The sequence below is a fragment of the Monodelphis domestica genome, chromosome 3, assembly GCF_027887165.1.
Source record: "Monodelphis domestica isolate mMonDom1 chromosome 3, mMonDom1.pri, whole genome shotgun sequence".
Lineage (NCBI taxonomy): Eukaryota > Metazoa > Chordata > Mammalia > Didelphimorphia > Didelphidae > Monodelphis > Monodelphis domestica.
Window position 1 is genome coordinate 12,717,008 of NC_077229.1, and position 18,283 is coordinate 12,735,290.

General features: G+C 36.2%; 1 protein-coding gene across 2 annotated transcripts in view; it reads left to right on the forward strand.

Annotated features, from left to right (window-relative positions):
- VN2R554 (vomeronasal 2 receptor 554) overlaps nucleotides 1–15,102 on the forward strand; it is a 34,855-nt gene extending 19,753 nt beyond the window's left edge. The window contains exons 5-6 of one of the 2 annotated variants that reach the window (XM_016431267.2): nucleotides 852–975; nucleotides 14,139–15,102. In XM_016431267.2, the coding sequence (XP_016286753.1) occupies nucleotides 852–975; nucleotides 14,139–15,061 (1,047 nt within the window). In that variant the 3' untranslated portion in view covers nucleotides 15,062–15,102. The remainder of the gene's footprint in view (nucleotides 1–851; nucleotides 976–14,138) is intronic. The other variant, NM_001099564.1, reaches the window with a different exon arrangement.
- The last annotated feature ends 3,181 nt before the right edge of the window (nucleotides 15,103–18,283 follow it).

An 18,283-nucleotide genomic window follows, 5' to 3' on the forward strand; every position in this document is an offset into this window, starting at 1 on the left:
AGAGCTTCTCCACAATAGCACGAAAACTACCACTCTCAACAAGGATCTCTTTCCATGGTGCACAGACTTAAAGATACATAATAAATGGCATAAAAATATGTGATCGATCCTGTTTTGTGATAGGGATATGATTGGGGATTTGATGTTAGAGAATTGCTCTACTGCAGATATGAATAACATGGAAATAGGTTTTGAACAACGATACATGTATAATCCAGTGGAGCTGCTTGTCAGATTTGGGAGGGGGGTGGAAAGAGTTGGGGAGGACCATGAATGATGTAACCATGGAAAAATATTCTAAACAAAAAAGAAAAAAAAGAAAAGAAACCACAGGAACAAGCAGACATCCACGAAGACTGTAATCCAAATTTACCAGCACAACAGGGTATTCTGCTAGATTTCTTACCTTCTTCATGTAATTGACATTAAACATTAATTAAATAAAATGAGTATTTTATATCACATACAATAAAAAATGTAAATGGAAGTGGCAAGGGAAGAGGCATTATTAAACACTTAATAGGTGCTAGGTGGTTTGTAAATTTTATCTCTCATCCTCCCAGGCATCATGTGAGTTAAATAGTATTATTATCCTAATTGAAAGTTTTAGTAAACCGAAGCACATAAAACATAAATGACTTAGCCAGAATGTTAGAGCTAATATATTAAGCTGGGTTTAAATTCAGGTCTTCCTGAATCCAAGATCAGCAGTGTATCTATACTACCAATAACTTTCTTTGGCAGCAGCTGCCAAAGCAAGAGTTACATAGAAAATAAACTTCCCCTTTCCCCCTAAACCTCAGAAACTCTCATTTAATGAAACGTAGCCCATTCTCCTGTTATTGCTTTAGGTTCCCTGTGGAGTATGCAGTGACAGTTGTGGTCCTGGATTCATGAAGACCCCTTTGGAAGGGCAGCCCATCTGCTGCTTCAAGTGCTCCCAGTGCCCAGAGGAAGAGATTTCTAGCCAGATGAGTGAGTTTCTGCCAAGAATTCTTTTTGTTGCTATTCATATAGATAACAACCAATGAGTTTTTCTTCTGTAGTCACATCCACAACTCCCGGGAACATCATACTCTGTGTAAGAGATCATTTTAGACCAAAGAATATCTAACTATCCTGAAATTAGTGCATCTGACATGCCTTTTACCTCACTACACGATGATAAGTAAAATCTACAGAACAACTACTTCCTGCTTTATTTGTCTGATGAGCTGATAGATCTTCATCTTGTCCTTGATACAATACTTGATGAGAGAGGGTATATACATATATGCTGTACTGGGGTGAAACAAAAGTTGTTCACAGTGTATAAGGTAGTGGATGCAAGATTTCATTGGGGATTTAGACACAAATAAAACTGATGGAGGTAATTTCAGGAAAAGTGTTCCAGAAACAAAGGAAATTAGTGGTGGTGATTCAAATGAGAAAGTCTGGATGTCTAAAAATGCAGAGTGATGCTTATATTAAGTGACTTAATGTGAGATTTATGGTCTGAGATCAATCTGCAAAGGTCATCAAAACAAGCTGGTTTCATGTTCAAATACAGTGGTGCCACACTCACTTGCTGCAATTTAGAGGTAATGTTCTCTTAATGCTCTTCCTTCCTCCATTCAAACAACATTTGGGATTATGATGTGAGTATCCCTGTCATTGGAAAGTAGCTTTGTACTTGGATAAACCAACTGTGGGCTATGTGGGCTAGCTTAAAGAATCATAAAATAATTCGGAAGATGCCTGATAGCAACAGAAAAAAAAGGAAAGGATTAGGGAATAGTTAAATCTCCCTTGTGTGGAAAGGAAACTAGAAATAAGTTCTGAACTTTCTGCCACTGTGTTGGAACAAGCAACAGTGGAAATATCAAAAGAGAAGAAATTGTCAAGGCTGATAGTTGGTGGGGGAAGGGGCAACTGGGAGTGGTAGTTTGGTCTTGTGATTAGCACTTCCCGCCTGTTGGATTTCCTTGCTGGTGGGAGGAGGGAGGAGATCATTTAGCCCAGTCTGGAGTGGTGTGCCTCCACTTGATTCAGTCAGAAGACACAGGCCCAATCAGCTCTGAAGATTAGAACTGTTCTTGTTGCTTTCTGTCTACTGCTAAGATTCTGAATTTGACAGAAAATAAGTTGTAAAACATATAAAAGAAATGTCCAATCCAGGCTAGATAAACCATGGCAAAGAAACTATTACTTGCCATGTTTATCTAGCCTGGATTGGACATTTCTTTTATATGTTTTACAACTTATTGTATCTTGAAAAGCCTTTTGTAACAGAAAAAAATGTTTTTAAGTTTGGCCCTTTAAGAGTTGCCTCCTCCCTTCAGATGGAGTGGTTTCTTTTGGCTGTGGTGTTGGTAGGCAGATTAGTTGCACTCAACACTGCTCTCAAAATGGCTACTTTCCACAGTCACACAGGCTTTTGAAATGTATATAGGCCTTCTTTTTCCCAAATTCTTGACAAAATAGGTTGGAAAACCTAACTGGCTCTGCCAAAAACTGTAATATTTATTGGGAAAGATGGGGAATTGGAAAAACGGGGGATATGGAAGGCTTATAGCAGGGTATGGAGGAGTTGAGGGGAAAGAGGGAATATTGCTTGGTGATGCAAAGGAGAAAGATGACCCCCCTGCTGAGAGGAAGCAACTGGGGTCTGATAAGGACTATGCATTGAATGACTGAACTGATGTTCAGCTCCTTCTATGCCCCAGAAAAGATAGTCCACTTATCTGACTGCAATATTCTAATAAGAGAAATTTTAATAACAAATTCAGATTGGAGAGGTGTCAAGGAAAAAGGGAAGAGGGAGGTCCCTAAATAAAGTTGGAGTCTTCCTCAGCTTTGGAGCTAAGGCCAGACCTCACAGGCTGGTGGAGGGTTTCTCCCACTCCTGTCCTCTGTGCTAGTTTTGTCAAATTCAGAATCTTAGCAGTAGACAGAAAGCAACAAGAACAGTTCTAACTTTCAGAGCTGGTTGGGCCTGTGTCTTCTGACTGAACCAAGTAGAGGCAAACCACTCCAGACTGGGCTGAACGAGCTCCTCCCTCCTCCCACCAGGAAGGAAGTCCAACTGGCAGGAAGGAAGTGCTAGTCACAAGACCAAACTGCCACTCCCAGTTGCCCCTTCCCCCCATCAACTGTCAGTCTTGACAATTTCTTCTCTCTTGATATTCCCACTGTTGCTTGTTCCAACACAGTGGCAGAAAGTTCAGATCTTATTTCTAGTTTCCTTTCCACAAAATAGAAATACAGGCACCTATGGTCCAAGTATGCCAACAAAATGAGAACACAGGACCAAGGGTCATGATAAAAGTGGGTAATGAGATCTACCTAGCTCTTATCAATATGGAGGCAATTAAATATGTTTTAAAAACATCTCCTGAAGACAGCGAAATTACAAGTTATGTAGAAATAATGGGGGATACAGGGAAAAAACAGACAGTACCAAAACTAAAATAAAAAATGGTAACTCTAGGACCCCTAAAATAGAACACACATTTTTGTTAATCCCATAATGCCCAATCAACCTTCTTGGGAAAGACTGTTTTTGTGTAAAATTGGAGCTACTATTCAACGTGATAAATCAGGGAAAATCTTTCTACATCTACCCAAAGACTTTTTAAAGCATTATCCATTGCTGTTCATGGGGCAAGTAGATGATGAACAGGTTCAGAATGAAGGTACAATATTTGAAATACCAAGTGATAGACCAGAAGGACTTTGGGCTACACATTCTACAGATGCAGGGATTCTAAAGTCAGCAACACCAGTAAAAGTAGAAGTTAAAGAAGGGATACCACCAAGGACACCTCAATACAAACTAAGCAAAGAAGCCATAGATGGAATCAACCCAATTATCCAAAGCTTGTTGGATCAGAAAAATTTAATCCCAACAATTTCAGAATATAATACACCAATAATACCCATAAAGAAAATGAAATGTGACTCTGAAGGAAAAGTTCAATGGAGACTGGTTCAAGATTTAAGAGTAGTAAATAACTTTGTGAAAAAGTCCTATGCAGTCAGTCATTCCAAGCCCATCAAAATAATTTCAGAAATTCCAAGTAACTCTAGATATTATACTGTTGTTTATCTGTGTAGTGCCTATTTTAGCATTCCAATTGCAAAGGAAAGCCAAAAATTTTTTGCTTTCACTTGGAATGGGACTCAGATGACATAGGGAAGATTACCAATGGGATTCTGTGATAGCCCAACAGCATTTTGCCAAATCTTGCAACAAGATTTAAAGAACATCCAATTCAAGGAATGCAAAATCATGAACTATGTGGATGACATTCTTCTTGCATCCCCATCTGCTAAAGTTTGTTAACAGGACAGTAAAAAAACTCCTAGAGCTATATAAAAAAGGCCACAAAGTTTTCCAAATCAAAGCTACAATGGGTCATGCCTAAAGTGGAATACCTAGGATTTATATTGGAAAAGGGGACGAGAAAGATTTCCAATAAAATTTATTAACTATATGAATATAAATAATATTTTGTCAAGATTCCAGATTATATTTATTTTCTGCTTAGGGTCTATGAATATAGCACTTGATTTCATTCATTCCCACATATGCTGGAGCATTATTCTTCTTGATCCAATTATACTATGCCATGAAAAAATGGGTGCATCTAATTTATGAGAAAAAGCAAAAGACAATGAAATGGCTGTGATGATTTTAGCCATGAGGGAGGAGATGATGCAACTAAAGCAAATGATTAAGCAACTGACTGAAGAGAAACAATGTGGCAAATGTATTAACAAACAACATGACATACCTAAAAATAACAATGTAGTTAAGCAAGAAAATACAGATGGGGCTGAAAGTGGAATACCAATATTTCCACTAAGAGATCAAACAAGCCTACAACCACACAGCAGCATAATTCATAATAAAACACATAAACCATTAACAACAGCAGACCTTGAAAGTCTGAAAAAATGGATGCCTTCCTTTTTTTCAGAACCAGTGAGATGTTTGAAAGAATTTAAAAGAGCAATTAGATTTTATGATCCAGATTTCCAGGACACTGAAATTTTTCTCTCAGAATTATTTTCAAAAAGGGAAAAACAACAATTCATTCATGAAACTAGAAACCATCCAAATTTCACATCATGGCTAGAGGAAGGAACAGACTTAGAGTTATCTAATAATGAAAATCTGCATCATCTAAGAAAGGCCAGAGAGGATCTATTAGAGGTAATGAAAAGTTTTTCAAAACGTCCAGATACTAGGGGACAATTTGAGAAATTGAGACAGGAAAGTGGGGAACATCCATCAAAGTTCCTCAATAGAGTGATTGAAGTAGCAGAGGATGTGCTTGGATTTGAAAATTTAACTGAACCAAATCTCCAACACATAAGGAGACAATTTGTGAAAGTCAGTAACACACCTATTAGATCGTATTTTAAACTTCAGTGCCCAGACTGGGAAACACTAAGTCTGGAAGTTTTAAGAAAAATTGCAACTTACATATTTTCAAGTCATAAAGAAATCCTAGAGCAAAAGGATGAAATAATAAAAGAGCTTAAAAGCCAAGCTCAAGGAGGCAAATAGCACAAGTAAACATAAAGAAATAAAAAATCTAGCCACTGTGCAATCATACAAACCCACAAGAAATTACACACAAAGCAATCAAAGGAGAAATGTACCCAAATGTTTCCTCTGTGGAAAAATGGGAATGTTATTTAAAGGCACAATTAATTCAAGCTAATAACAAATAGAGGTCCTGGAAAAGCAATGTTAAGTATAGCAGCAATAATACACAAACAAATACAAAATGCTGTGATTGTAATTGCAAGAAGTCATTGCAAGCTGTAACCATGAAAATGTGGTTTGCCAAGACTGTGAATTGCCAAAACTGTAAAGGTTTCGGCCAAATTGTAAAGATAATTTTTAGTGACTTGATTTAAAATCTAAAACTAAGTGGTCGCCATGGGAAAATTACCAAATATGAAAGTACCCAAGTCAGCTGGGTTTTATGGAGATTGTAATTAATACAAATGAAGGAATTAAGGGAAGGGGAGAGAGAGAGAAGAGAGAGAGAGAGAAAGAGAGAGAGAGAGAGAGAGAGAGAGAGAGAGAGAGAGAGAGAGAGAGAGAGAGAGAGAGAGAGAGAGAGAGAGAGAGAGAAATAGTAGAAGGCACCTAGGCCATTTGGCCTAGGCCTGAGCCTAAGGGAGAGTGAGTCAGTCTTTATCACTAACCATGAGATCATCTTCAAGCAAGCTCCAAACCTCCAAACTCCAATTCCAACTAACTTCCAATCCAAAAACTCCCTCCAACTCAATAAGTCCCTTCCTTTTAAAGAAATTTTCTCTTATGTCACCTCCTCTAAATTTTTGCGTCTATCAATCACAGTAGACACTTTTCCCCAGGACTGCCCTTCCTTAGTTCTCATCTTCTTTTGTTCTCACCTTCTCTGGTTAGATTAAATCTACTGCATACTTCACACCTCTTTTGTTAAGCTTGCCTTTTGTAAATTGCTTGACCTTTTAGATACTAATTTAACCTTTATAGTACTGAGCACCTTTTTGTATTAGATCTAAAAATAGACCTAGCTTAAGGTTTTAGCTTCACTATAAGTATGAGTTAGAGACTTTTCATTGTTCAATCAGGAGTTTTCAACTTTATCTTCCCCTAAGGCACTGTCTGAGTGGGGTGGAGTAATTTTAAAAGTTCTCAATACATTCCTGAGCAAGGTACCTCCATTGTTAAAAATGGGGAATAGCTTAATCAAATCTTCTGAAGTAGAGGCTGAGCAGTTTTAAGATTCACAAAGCACCAAATTTAGAAACCTTGGAGAGATACATCCAACAAGGAGTGAAACCACGTTATTTGCAAGTAGTCTCAGGTGCTACCAAACAAAGTCAGTTATGAAGCCAGGTGTATGGGGTAACATTAAAAAGGAAAGATGGGAAAGGAAATGGGAAAAATGAAAAGGAAGGAGACTGCACACAGATAGAATTTGGGGTTCCAGAAGTTCAAAATAAAACTAAAGAATAGATAGAAGAAGAAATCCAGTTAGATAATGATGTAACAGAGATTAAAGAGAAACTTTTTGGAACAGTGGAACAATCTACAAAGAAAGAGGAAGGGATGGAACTGGCAACAGTCTGTAATACACAAACTGCAAATGAATTAATTCAAGCACATGAGTAAACAACAGAAGGGTACAATGGGGAGGAAATGCAATAACAGAGAACATTCAAGTTAGCAGACCTCCTGGAGACAATGACATGGAAAGCAGAGATGATATTACAAAAGAAAATACCAATGACACAATAGAAAAGTCAACCTCAAATCCTTATGCAGAAGAATTCCAACCAATAGTAACTGCACAAGAAAAAGCAAACACAAACATTATTATGCCATCCTTAAGTCTCCATCATCATGCAATTCCCTTGCAAGCTGATAATGAATTGCAAAATTAATGTTCAAAGCGACAAGAAAAGTCTATAGTGGAAGAATAAAACTGGGATATGATAGCAGATGCACAGGAAGGAACAAATACACAAGAACCAAATTTATCAACATATAACACAGAGTTACAGTATGCTAATAGGCAAGAGCTTGCAAAAGACTTGAGGAAAATAGAAAACACCAAGCAAGAGTCAGTGCAAGACACAAATCACACAGAATCACTATATTCAATAATGTTTGATTCAGAAAATGAAGACCAAGAATCTTTGTTATTCCCTGTTCTTCATAGCCTCCCCATCTTTCCAAATAAATATTACACTTGGTAGTTTTTGTAGCTTACAGCTACCCCTATCAGGTTGGGTTTCATCTTTCATTCTCTTTTCTATCTTTCTCTGATTCTGTCTTTGACTCTGTTTCTGTATGTCTCTAAATAGATCTCTTTTTCTCTATTCTCTGTCCTTCAGGTTTTGTTTCTGTCTCTTCATGTTTTGCCTCCAATTTCCTTCCCTATCTTTCTTCATACCTATCTTTTTGGAATCTCCCTCAACTTCTTCCTTTCTGTGTCCTTTCTCCCTCTTGATCCCCACTGCTTATCTTTGCTGGTTCCATACAGGACCCATTCCAAAACTGAATTCTGCACTTCATATGCTGTTTTAACTGTGTGTTTCTCTACCTGGGTTTGGCCACATAAAGTCAAACAAATCTCTACTATAGGACAAGGAGAAAATATTTTCTTTCTAAGAGTATATTTCCAAGAATTCACAGTTAGACTCACTGAAAAATCAGTCTGATTACCCATTTACATGTGGGAATAAGGAAATTGTTTAGTGATACACAACAATGGATGATAACACTTTTCCTACTTGGCATTTGATTCAATTATGAACTCAGTATTATAGTCTCTCTTTACTGATTGTTTGTTGACTGACTTCCTAAATCAAATCTTGTATTCTTTCCACAGATTCTTAACAAGCTTATTAAGAGAGGCAGTCCTTCCATTAAATTTTTCAGGTATCCCCAGAAGTTGGTAAGGTCCCTCAGATGTTTCTGTTCTAGACCACATTTTTCTATTTGCATCCTGCTCTGGGACATTACAGAGCTTTTTAGTAGAGCTGTATAATCCCTCAAAAGAGTTTTACTGTTCTCACATTGCAGACAGAGTTCATATAGATTATTTATTTTATGTCACATAATGTCACAGATTGTGACTTTTTTTAGAAAGACAACCTATAGGTGGTACATTAGACTGCATATCTAGAACAGATAGTACTGTGATTGGGTTGGATCCAGTGTTGTACAGAAACTGGAGAGTAACCTTTTGTAAATATGGAAACATTATAACTCTATCACCCCAATCTTATTCCAGAAATGAAAGCTGGTATTTTAAAAACCAATCTATTAACAGTGTTATTTACCTTTTGTGGGATATGGAGTAAGACTTTTTTCAAAGAACTGAAAAGGAAAATGACTCCAAAAGCAATTGAGAGTCATATAGTGGATGTGAATAGATTTGTTTTTATCATGTAACCAATGAGCTCACTAAAAGAAGAATATGAATACCAGGTGTATAAGAGTAAACAATGAAGGGTAGTAATAAATGAAAGTGTTATAAGGCGAGTGTCAAGAAAGAGAAGTGGCCAGTCACATTGTTTCCTTGGTATGTTCACATTAGGAATTAGTGAGGAAAGTCTTCATCATTTTGGCAGACCTGCAGTAGTCTCCCAAACTTGTGGGACAAGAAGGACAAAAGAGTGTCAGAGATTGGGAAGTCAGAGATGAATTCTGATTTTCCAGAAAGGAAAGAAACCCCAAATTAGTGGATTCATTGATGCATCTGAATTTTGAGTGTTGAAGAAATTGTGAGGAGGGAAAGAACATTGAAAGCAGTCAAGTAAACAAGACTAATGATGAAAATGGAGGATGAGTTAAGGAGATGAATGTTTTAATAATTGACTTTGAATGTCATGCATAATTCTGGCTGAGGATGTGGGTAGACAGGGAATATCCTAATTCTCATGAGTGTAATGGAAAATGATTTATAAAATTCACTATTTGTACTAACATATAAGTGTACATTTAGAAGAAATTCTGTTTGTAATTGAACCACTGCTGAAGCATAGTAGTTTTTTCTGAAATCCTTTTCCCCCATGCTTTCTTTTACACATGAAACTGTGATATGGAAATCACTTTAAAAGACTGATATATATTAATTTAAGGTCGCCAAGGAATTCAGCTATGTAATTCCTAAATGGAAACTCAAGTCAGCAGTCAAACTTTTATGGAGTTTTTAATTACTAACAGGAGGAAGAAAGGTATGAGAGAGAGAGAGAGAGAGAGAGAGAGAGAGAGAGAGAGAGAGAGAGAGAGAGAAAGAGAGAGAAAGGGGAGAGAAGGGAATAGGGCTTAAATACCCACTCTGCTTAGGTTGGGCCAAAGGCCCAAGGCCTTAGATAGCCGAGGCAAAGAAAAGAGATCAGTCCCTATCACTCACGTGACCAAAATGGAGAAACAGTCTCAGGGCCTCCACTCCAAGCAACCACCCTCCAACCACCACAGTCTCCCTCCACACAGGAAGTCCCAGCCTCCTCCGCTCTCCTCTACCTCACTTCCTATGTCTCACCTGTGCCAATGGTGGCTCTAGCTTAACCCAGGACCGCCCAGAGGTCTGTCCCCTTTGCACATGTCTGTTGAAGGTCATATTCTCAAATAATTAAATCTTGAGCTTTGCTGCAGCCCTTCCTAAATCCTGTTACCCTGAGTAGGGTGGAGATTGTAGTTTCCAAGACCTGATTCTGTCATTCCAAGTATCTCTGTTGTTATTGATCAGGAAATAGCCAAATCTCATCCTCTAAAGAATGGTTTGAACAGGGTTGAATAGTTTTGAAATTCACAAAACCTAGTGTAATTACATGACTCTAAAATGTTTGCTATGGCCCTTCCAAAGACTAATAACCATAGACTGATTAACAGCCAAATATTCTTTCTTTCTGCTTTATTGTTCAAATCATATGCCAATTTTAATCTAGAGTGTGACATAGAAATTGATATTGAGTTGTTAGAGAATGCTAAAACAATTGATCATTTAAAAAAACATTTTAACCAATATAAAAAATGAAGTTATGTGACTGGGGTCTACAACTGGACCTGTGATTTCACAGGTTAAGGGAATTCCTGGATTAGGAAATGAATTAATGCAATTGACTCCAACAATGCAGGTCAGCAATTAAGCTGAACCTCATTTTCTTAGCTTTGCCTAGAACACTGAGGGACTGAATGCCTTTCACAGGATTATCAAATCATATGTCTTGAGGTCCATCCAGCAGCCTCTCTGAGGACCAGGGTCTGTCTGCCCAGATGTGATGTCATGGTCAGATAAATGAGATGAGGCACACTGTGCATTTAGCCCACGTATACAGGCATCACACACAGTGCTCTACCATGGTATCTACCATGGCATGTTTATTATATAGGTTTTTGGTACATACAGATAATCAATTCTCTACGTATGTGACATTCTACAGTTTGACTGTATATTATCAAATCACCTAAACAACACTCTTGTGATGTTTCTACAAAAAAGAATTCTGTGATCATTTACGAGGTTTCTACAACACTCTGTGATAGATATGATTAATGTGAACAAAGCCATTTGTAGATTAGCATCCCTTGACCTGCTGAGAGGATCATTGTGCTTTTGGTCAGCTTTCACTATCCATCAAAATTGCTTGGGAGATGAACAACAAAACATATTTGTATCTAGGTGTGAGGACTTTAAGCAGACCAATTTTGGGGCTTTCCTCAATTTATAAATTCTGTTTTTCTTGTGCTACTTTGAGATGCCTAGCGATGCAGCTTGGCTTTTGTTCCAACAAATTCATTCGAGTGTGGTAACTGTAGGACAAGATTCATTATGTTGTAGGACCTTGGAGTGTATCTTGTGCTAGAGAAAGGAGGGGTCATGGGCAGTAGTCTTTGGACTTTTATTCTGTAATTGCAATCTTTTGGGGGTAATAACCTAGGGGGCTTAAAGTAGGGTATATATTTATTGATCCTATAAGTATTTGCTCTCATGTTATTTCTCCTGTACTGGGGAGAGAATAATAATCATAACAAGTCCATTAGTGGGGAAAATTTGGGGAAAGAAGTCACAAAGGGGGATCAGCAGGAGGCCCTCATTCTAGGGTCTGCTTTGCTGATCTTCCTTCTTCAGACCGTGACCTTGCCAATCAGTTGGGGTATGATGGCCTCTGGCACATATGTATAAGAAGGAGAACTTAAGGGAGTTAACAAGAATGGGTAAATGGAGTTTTGCATTATATCATCAGATATTGGAAGAAGACTGAATCGTCCCATGATTCATCAAATGGTATTAATTTTTTGTCTTGCCTTAGCTTTTTTAAGCCATGATAGTTGGTGATTTTCCTTTGTACTGTTTAATATTTATAATACATTAATTGGGTGAAGGGAAGGATAGTAATACAGAGGGAAACATAAAATTATTGATTTTATTAACAAGAAAAGGGAAGAAGGGTTTGAAATAGAAGGAAGGGAAAGGTAACTTAACACTTATCTCAGATATTAAACCCTCTAATACCTATCCTAAAATCTAAATAACCAAGTTTCTTAAAGTTAAGTCCAACAGGGTCACATAGTCTCACATACAAGAGTCCTTGATGAACCAGGAGTCCCAATTGATGTTCACAGATGCTCCCAGCAGGGTAGAGGTATTTCTCCAATCAGGCTGTCCAGCAGGCTGACCAGATATACTCTCACCCCAGCTGAAATTCTCAAAGGCCAGTTGTTGATGGATGATCAGGATCTTGTCAGCCAGACCTTACTCCTTCTCCTGCTCCTCCAAAGAGAATGGCAGTTGGAAAAACCCCTCCTCAACTGTTTGGAACATTGACCCAGTAGGCTCATGAGATTCTAAGTCCTGCCAATCATTTGCAATTGCTACCTTTCTTTGATACAGTACTCAAAGAGCACCAAAATGATACAACTATTTCAAGGTCAATGTATAGTGCTACTGTATTCAGAAGCCATTTACCTAGATGCTCATGGTGGTGTTGTGGATGGAGCACTGGACTTAGAATAAGGAAGAATCATTTTCCCAATTTCAAATTCAGTCTCAGACATCTACTGTTTGTATGATCTTGGTAAATCATTTAACTCTATTTACCTTGGGTCCTCATCTATAAAATGAGCTGGAGGAGGGAATGGCGCAGGTTGAACACTAAAAGCTGACATGAACATTTGGAGTGGAGATGTCTCTAAGTTTGTGGATCTTGACTTTCTTTTGAACTATTCCAATTTGGCTTTCCTCACAAAGCACAACAATCCCTTTCATGCAGTGAAGGATGATCTTGTGCCATTGCCTCCCATGTCTCAAATCAGTACTAAAATTGTGTAAATTGTGAGCATTGTGGAGTTTATAGTTTTACACATAATTTTAATGCATTTTCAACTAAATGCATTTTGTTGGTTTTAGTGGTTACCAAGTATAATAAAAATTTAAATCTTTGAAAAGATAAAATTGAAAATAAAATAATAATGTAGAAATATTTCTTGAGCATAGATATTCAAGGAAGGAAATTTTTCCTTCTGGAAAACAAAATCTTCATGTTCCTATTATTATTTGGACATGGTAAATAATTTTTTGGTTTGCAATAAGATAAATGGTCATTTTTGTTCCCAAATCACTATTTATGGAAACCATTAATTTTCATTTTGACCTTTATTTTTTTTTCTGGGAACACAAATTCAATAAATACTTATAGATTTTTCATATATTCAGAAAACTTTCCCTTTTTAAAAACATAAATGGCCAAAAATCATGTTATATGTAGACCAACTGGATTTCCCACCAATATATACAATAAAAATGTCAATGAAACTCTTCAAATTCTACTATATTCAGAAGACATTTACCTAGATACCCATGATGGTACCCCAGATGGAGAATTGGGCTTGGAACAAAGAAGAATTATCTTACTGAGTTCAAATTTGTTCTCAGGCATTTACTAGCTGTATGATCTTGACAAATCACTTAACTCTCTTCACCTCAGGTCCTCATCTAAAAAATGATCTGGAGGAGGAAATGTCAAACTTGTCTTTGCCAAGAAACTCCCAAATGAGGTCTCAAAGTGTTGGATATGACTGAAACAACTGAGTAATCATTTTATGCAATCATTTGTGTCCATTTTTAAAAGTTAGAATTCTTTAGAATAGAAAGAGATCTTAGAAATCATCAAATACAACTCTGTCTTTTTGTCAAAGAGGAAATTGAGTTCTAGAGATTTTAAGTGACTATTTCAGTAGATTATGCTGCCTACTCAGGTCTCCCATCTTTTGTCACTAACAATTCTTCAGGTGCTTAGTCAATCAGAATAAGGTCAGAGGCTGAGTAAAAATGATTTGAGATCATATTTAAAATTCGTGAAATTAAAATGAGAGTCTGAGATGAGATAAATTATAAACTGTATTTCAAGGTCAGGATTTTGAGGTGGAGGTTTAGAAAAGAAAAAAAGTGGGTCTAAGCTTGGCTGCCATGCTTGTTGGTTACCAGTGACATTGCCTCTTAGAAAAGAGGGAAGGGGATTTTGTATCGATAGAGACTGAAGGAACTGTTGCAGCTATCATGATTATTTCCTAACCTGGGTATAAGAATATTTCCAGGAATATAAATATTGAGTGTTGATCTCTTTTCTGTCTTCTACAGATGCAGAGCATTGTATGAAGTGCCCAGAGGATGAATATCCAAATAAGCAGAGAGATCGCTGCCTCCCCAAGGTTGTCACCTTCCTGAATGTGCAAGAACCTTTGGGGATGACTTTGGCCTTCATAGCTATCTCCCTCTCATTTCTGACAGCTCTGATTCTGTGGGTCTTTGTGAAGTTCCAAGACACTCCCATAGTGAAAGCCAATAACAGGACTCTCAGCTATACTCTCCTCATCTCTCTTATCTTCTGTTTCCTCTGCTCCCTGCTCTTCATTGGCCATCCTACCCCTGCCACCTGTCTCCTCCGACAAACAGTATTTGGAGTTGTCTTCACAGTGGCTGTTTCCTCCATTTTAGCCAAAACTATAATAGTGGTTCTGGCTTTCAAGGGTATCAGGCCAGGGAGCAGGATCCGCATGTTCATGCATCCTAGAGTGTCCATCTATGTTGTTCTCATCTGCTCAGGGATTCAAGTGATTTTCTGTGCTCTTTGGTTGGTTATCTCTCCCCCTTTTCCAGAGGCAGACACACACTCTCAATATGGTCACATAATTCTTAGATGCAATGAAGGCTCTGACTTTGTATTTTACTGTGTCCTGGGCTACATGGGCTTTCTGGCCCTGGGAAGCTTTACTGTGGCTTTCCTGGCCAGGAACCTGCCTGACACCTTCAATGAAGCCAAGTTCATCACTTTCAGCATGCTGGTGTTTTGTAGTGTCTGGGCCTCCTTTCTGCCCACATACCAGAGCGCCAAAGGGAAAGCCATGGTGGTGGTGGAGATCTTCTCCATCTTGGCCTCCAGTGCTGGGTTACTGGGCTGCATCTTTATTCCCAAATGTTATGTGATCCTCTTGTGCCCAGACAGGAATACCCTGGAACAGATCCAGAATAAACAAGATTCCAGAGGCAAGATTTTTCTGTAACAAGGACTTATGCTTCCAGTTCTGTGAATATTAGGCTTGAAGAATAACCCACATTAATCTAGCATTGCCATTTGTGTCCGTTTTTATGTTTTCAAATCCTATTTAATATGTTTCACATTCTTTCTGGCTATTTTCTCAGATTCTATTCATAAAAATTCCCCAGAATACAATGACTTTTGCTGTTTGTGGATGTTGCTACTAATTATGGTAGACACTGCTTCCAGAGAAACGTGTAAAATCTGGAAATAATAGATTTTCAGAATGTTTCAAGGTTTTAGTGCTTCCCTTGGGCGGGTGAGGGAATGGGAGAAAAAGAGTTATGATGAATCTTTCCTATCCCTCCTACCAAGTATCAATTATGTTTAAGAATTACTTCACATGCTGACTGAGCCACAACTTAATAGTTGAACTCTGGGATCTTTGGTTTCTTATCCACAACTCATTCTATTAAATTGCTTTCAATATATCTTCTTTATTGATCATCATCTTTTATCTAGTGACAGGGATTTTTTGGAATTTAGTGAACTACACAAATATCATCTTGTGTCTCAATTCTGGGGCTGGGTCGATTCCATTTCTGTTCAATTGTGGGCCTAGTACAATTTCTGTTTTGTGAGAAAACTGTTCCCAATCATGGAAATTGCAAGAAAATTTTTTTTTCATTGTTTCAACCTATTGCTGAGTGCCTGGGACCCTGAACAATCTCTTCCTAATTTTTAGTCCCTTAACTAAAGACCTAGGTGATTTTGAATATAAACTAAGTTTGATCTGAAGATTTATGCCAGGATTTCCTAAACATCATATGTATGAATTATAATAAAAAATCATATGATCATATCAGTAGTTTCAGAAAAAGCCTTTGACAAAAGATAGCACTCATTCTCATTAAAATACTGGAATGCATAGGTATAAGTGTATTTTTCCTTAAAATTATATCAAGCATTTACCTAAAATCATCAGCAAGTATTATTTGTAATAGTGATAAGCTAAAGCCTTTTGAATAAGATTAGGAGTGAAACAATGATGCCCATTGTCACACATATTATTAAAGTCATTATTATAATAATATTACTATTAATTTTATTTATTTTAATTTTATTTATTATTTAATATAGTATTATATTAATTATTTATTACTAATTAATAAAATGATTATTGTTTAATATAATGATTATTATTTAATAAACAATTAAACTATTTTAATTATTAATTTTAAAATATTATTTATTAAATTTATTTATTATTACTATTATATTATTATTAAAATGCTATCAATAGCATTAAGAGAAAAAAGAAAAAGAAAAAGAAATCAGAATGGGAAAAGAGATAATAAAAATTACCTCTACAGATGACAATGGTATTTGTGTAAAATATTAGTGATTCAACAAAATGGTCAAAATGATCACAAATTTTTCTAAAAATGTAGGTTATAAAGTCAACCCTCATAAATCATCAACATTTTTATATACTGTTAATAAACTCCTGCAAGAAGAGATGGAAAGAGATACTCCATTTAAAATAATCAGCAATAGAGAAAAATACCTAGAAGTATACCTGCAAAAACAAAATAAAAAACTAATAAGCATATTTACAAAACACTATTTATACAAACAAAATCAGATCTAAAAATGTGGAGAAATATTACTTGTTCATGAATGGGGAGAGCAGATATAATTAAAATGGTGATCCTACTTAAATTAATCTTCTTATTTAATATCATCCAATTAAATTATCAAAAAATATCTTATTTGCTTGAAAAAATAACCAAATTTTTTTGAAGAACAACAGATCAAGAAAATAAAATAATTAATGAAGAAAGTATAAAGGAAAGAGGTCTAGAAGTACTAGATTTCAACTTGTATTATAAAAGTAATTATCAAAAGTATTTGGTATTGCCTAAGAAATGGAAAGGTAAATCAGTGGAAGAAGAGAGACAAAAACAGAAAGTAGAATGAGATTGTAGTAACCTTGTATTTGATAAAAGCATAGATACAGGTTTTTGAGATAGGAAATGAATGACTGGTTAAAAATTGTTGCAACATCTGGAAAGTAATTCAGCATAGACCAATTTACTAAGATGAGATAAAAATTGTGACATGATCTGGACATAAAAGGAGATAAAATAAGCAAATTAGAAGAACAAGGATCATATTACCCATCAGATTTATGGTTAGCAGAGGAATTTATGAGTCAACAAGAAATGGAGAGCATTATAAGATTCAAAGTATATTATTTTGAGTACATTAAATTGAAATGTTTTTTGTACAAATAAGATGGATATTGCCAAATTAGAAGGAAAACATGAAATTAGGGAAAAATTTGTAGACAGATTCTCAGATATATTTCTCATATCCAAAATATATAAAGGCTTGTCAAATTGACAAGAATAAGAGCTATTCCCCATTTGATAAATGGGCAAAAGATAGGGACAATTTTCAGATGAAGAAATAAAAGCCATATATAGGTAAATTTAAAAATGTTCTAAATCACTACTGGTTAGAGAAATGAAAACCAAAACAGTTCTTAGGTATTCTCTTATATCCATGAGATTGGCTAAAATTACAATATACAAAATGACAAATGTTGGAGGGAATGTGAAAAAAATGGAAACACTCATATACTGTTGGTAGAGATGTGAATTGATCCAACTATTTTGGAAAGCACTTTGGAATTAAAGAGTTATATTGTGTCTACCCTTGGACCTAGCCATACTATTACTTGACTGTTTTAAAAAAAGATGAAGCAAAAAGGAAAGGAACATATATATTTCAATATATTCATAGAAACTCTCTTTGTGCTGGCAAAGAACTGGAAATTGAGAAGATAACCATCAATTGAAGAAGAGAAAAACAAATCATATATAGATGACTGTGATGGAATACTACTGCACTATAGAAAACAATAAGATAATAGGCTTTTTAAAATAGGCTACTTTAAAAAAAAGGTGGAAAGAACTACATTGAATAATGAACATTAAAATGAGTCAAAACAAGAAAATATTATATATAGCTATAGATTTAACACTTGAACTATAACTTTTTAAAAATGTCATCTCTAGAGAATGAAACATGATTTGTCAACTAGATTTCAGTCTTCTATGATGGGGGTGGGGGAAAGGGTCTGTTTGTTTTAAAACCAAACCCCAAATTATATACCCACATAAACAAGTTATGAATAATGTTTTCTTTTGCATTTCTTCTCCATCTGTTTTTTCTCTAGATG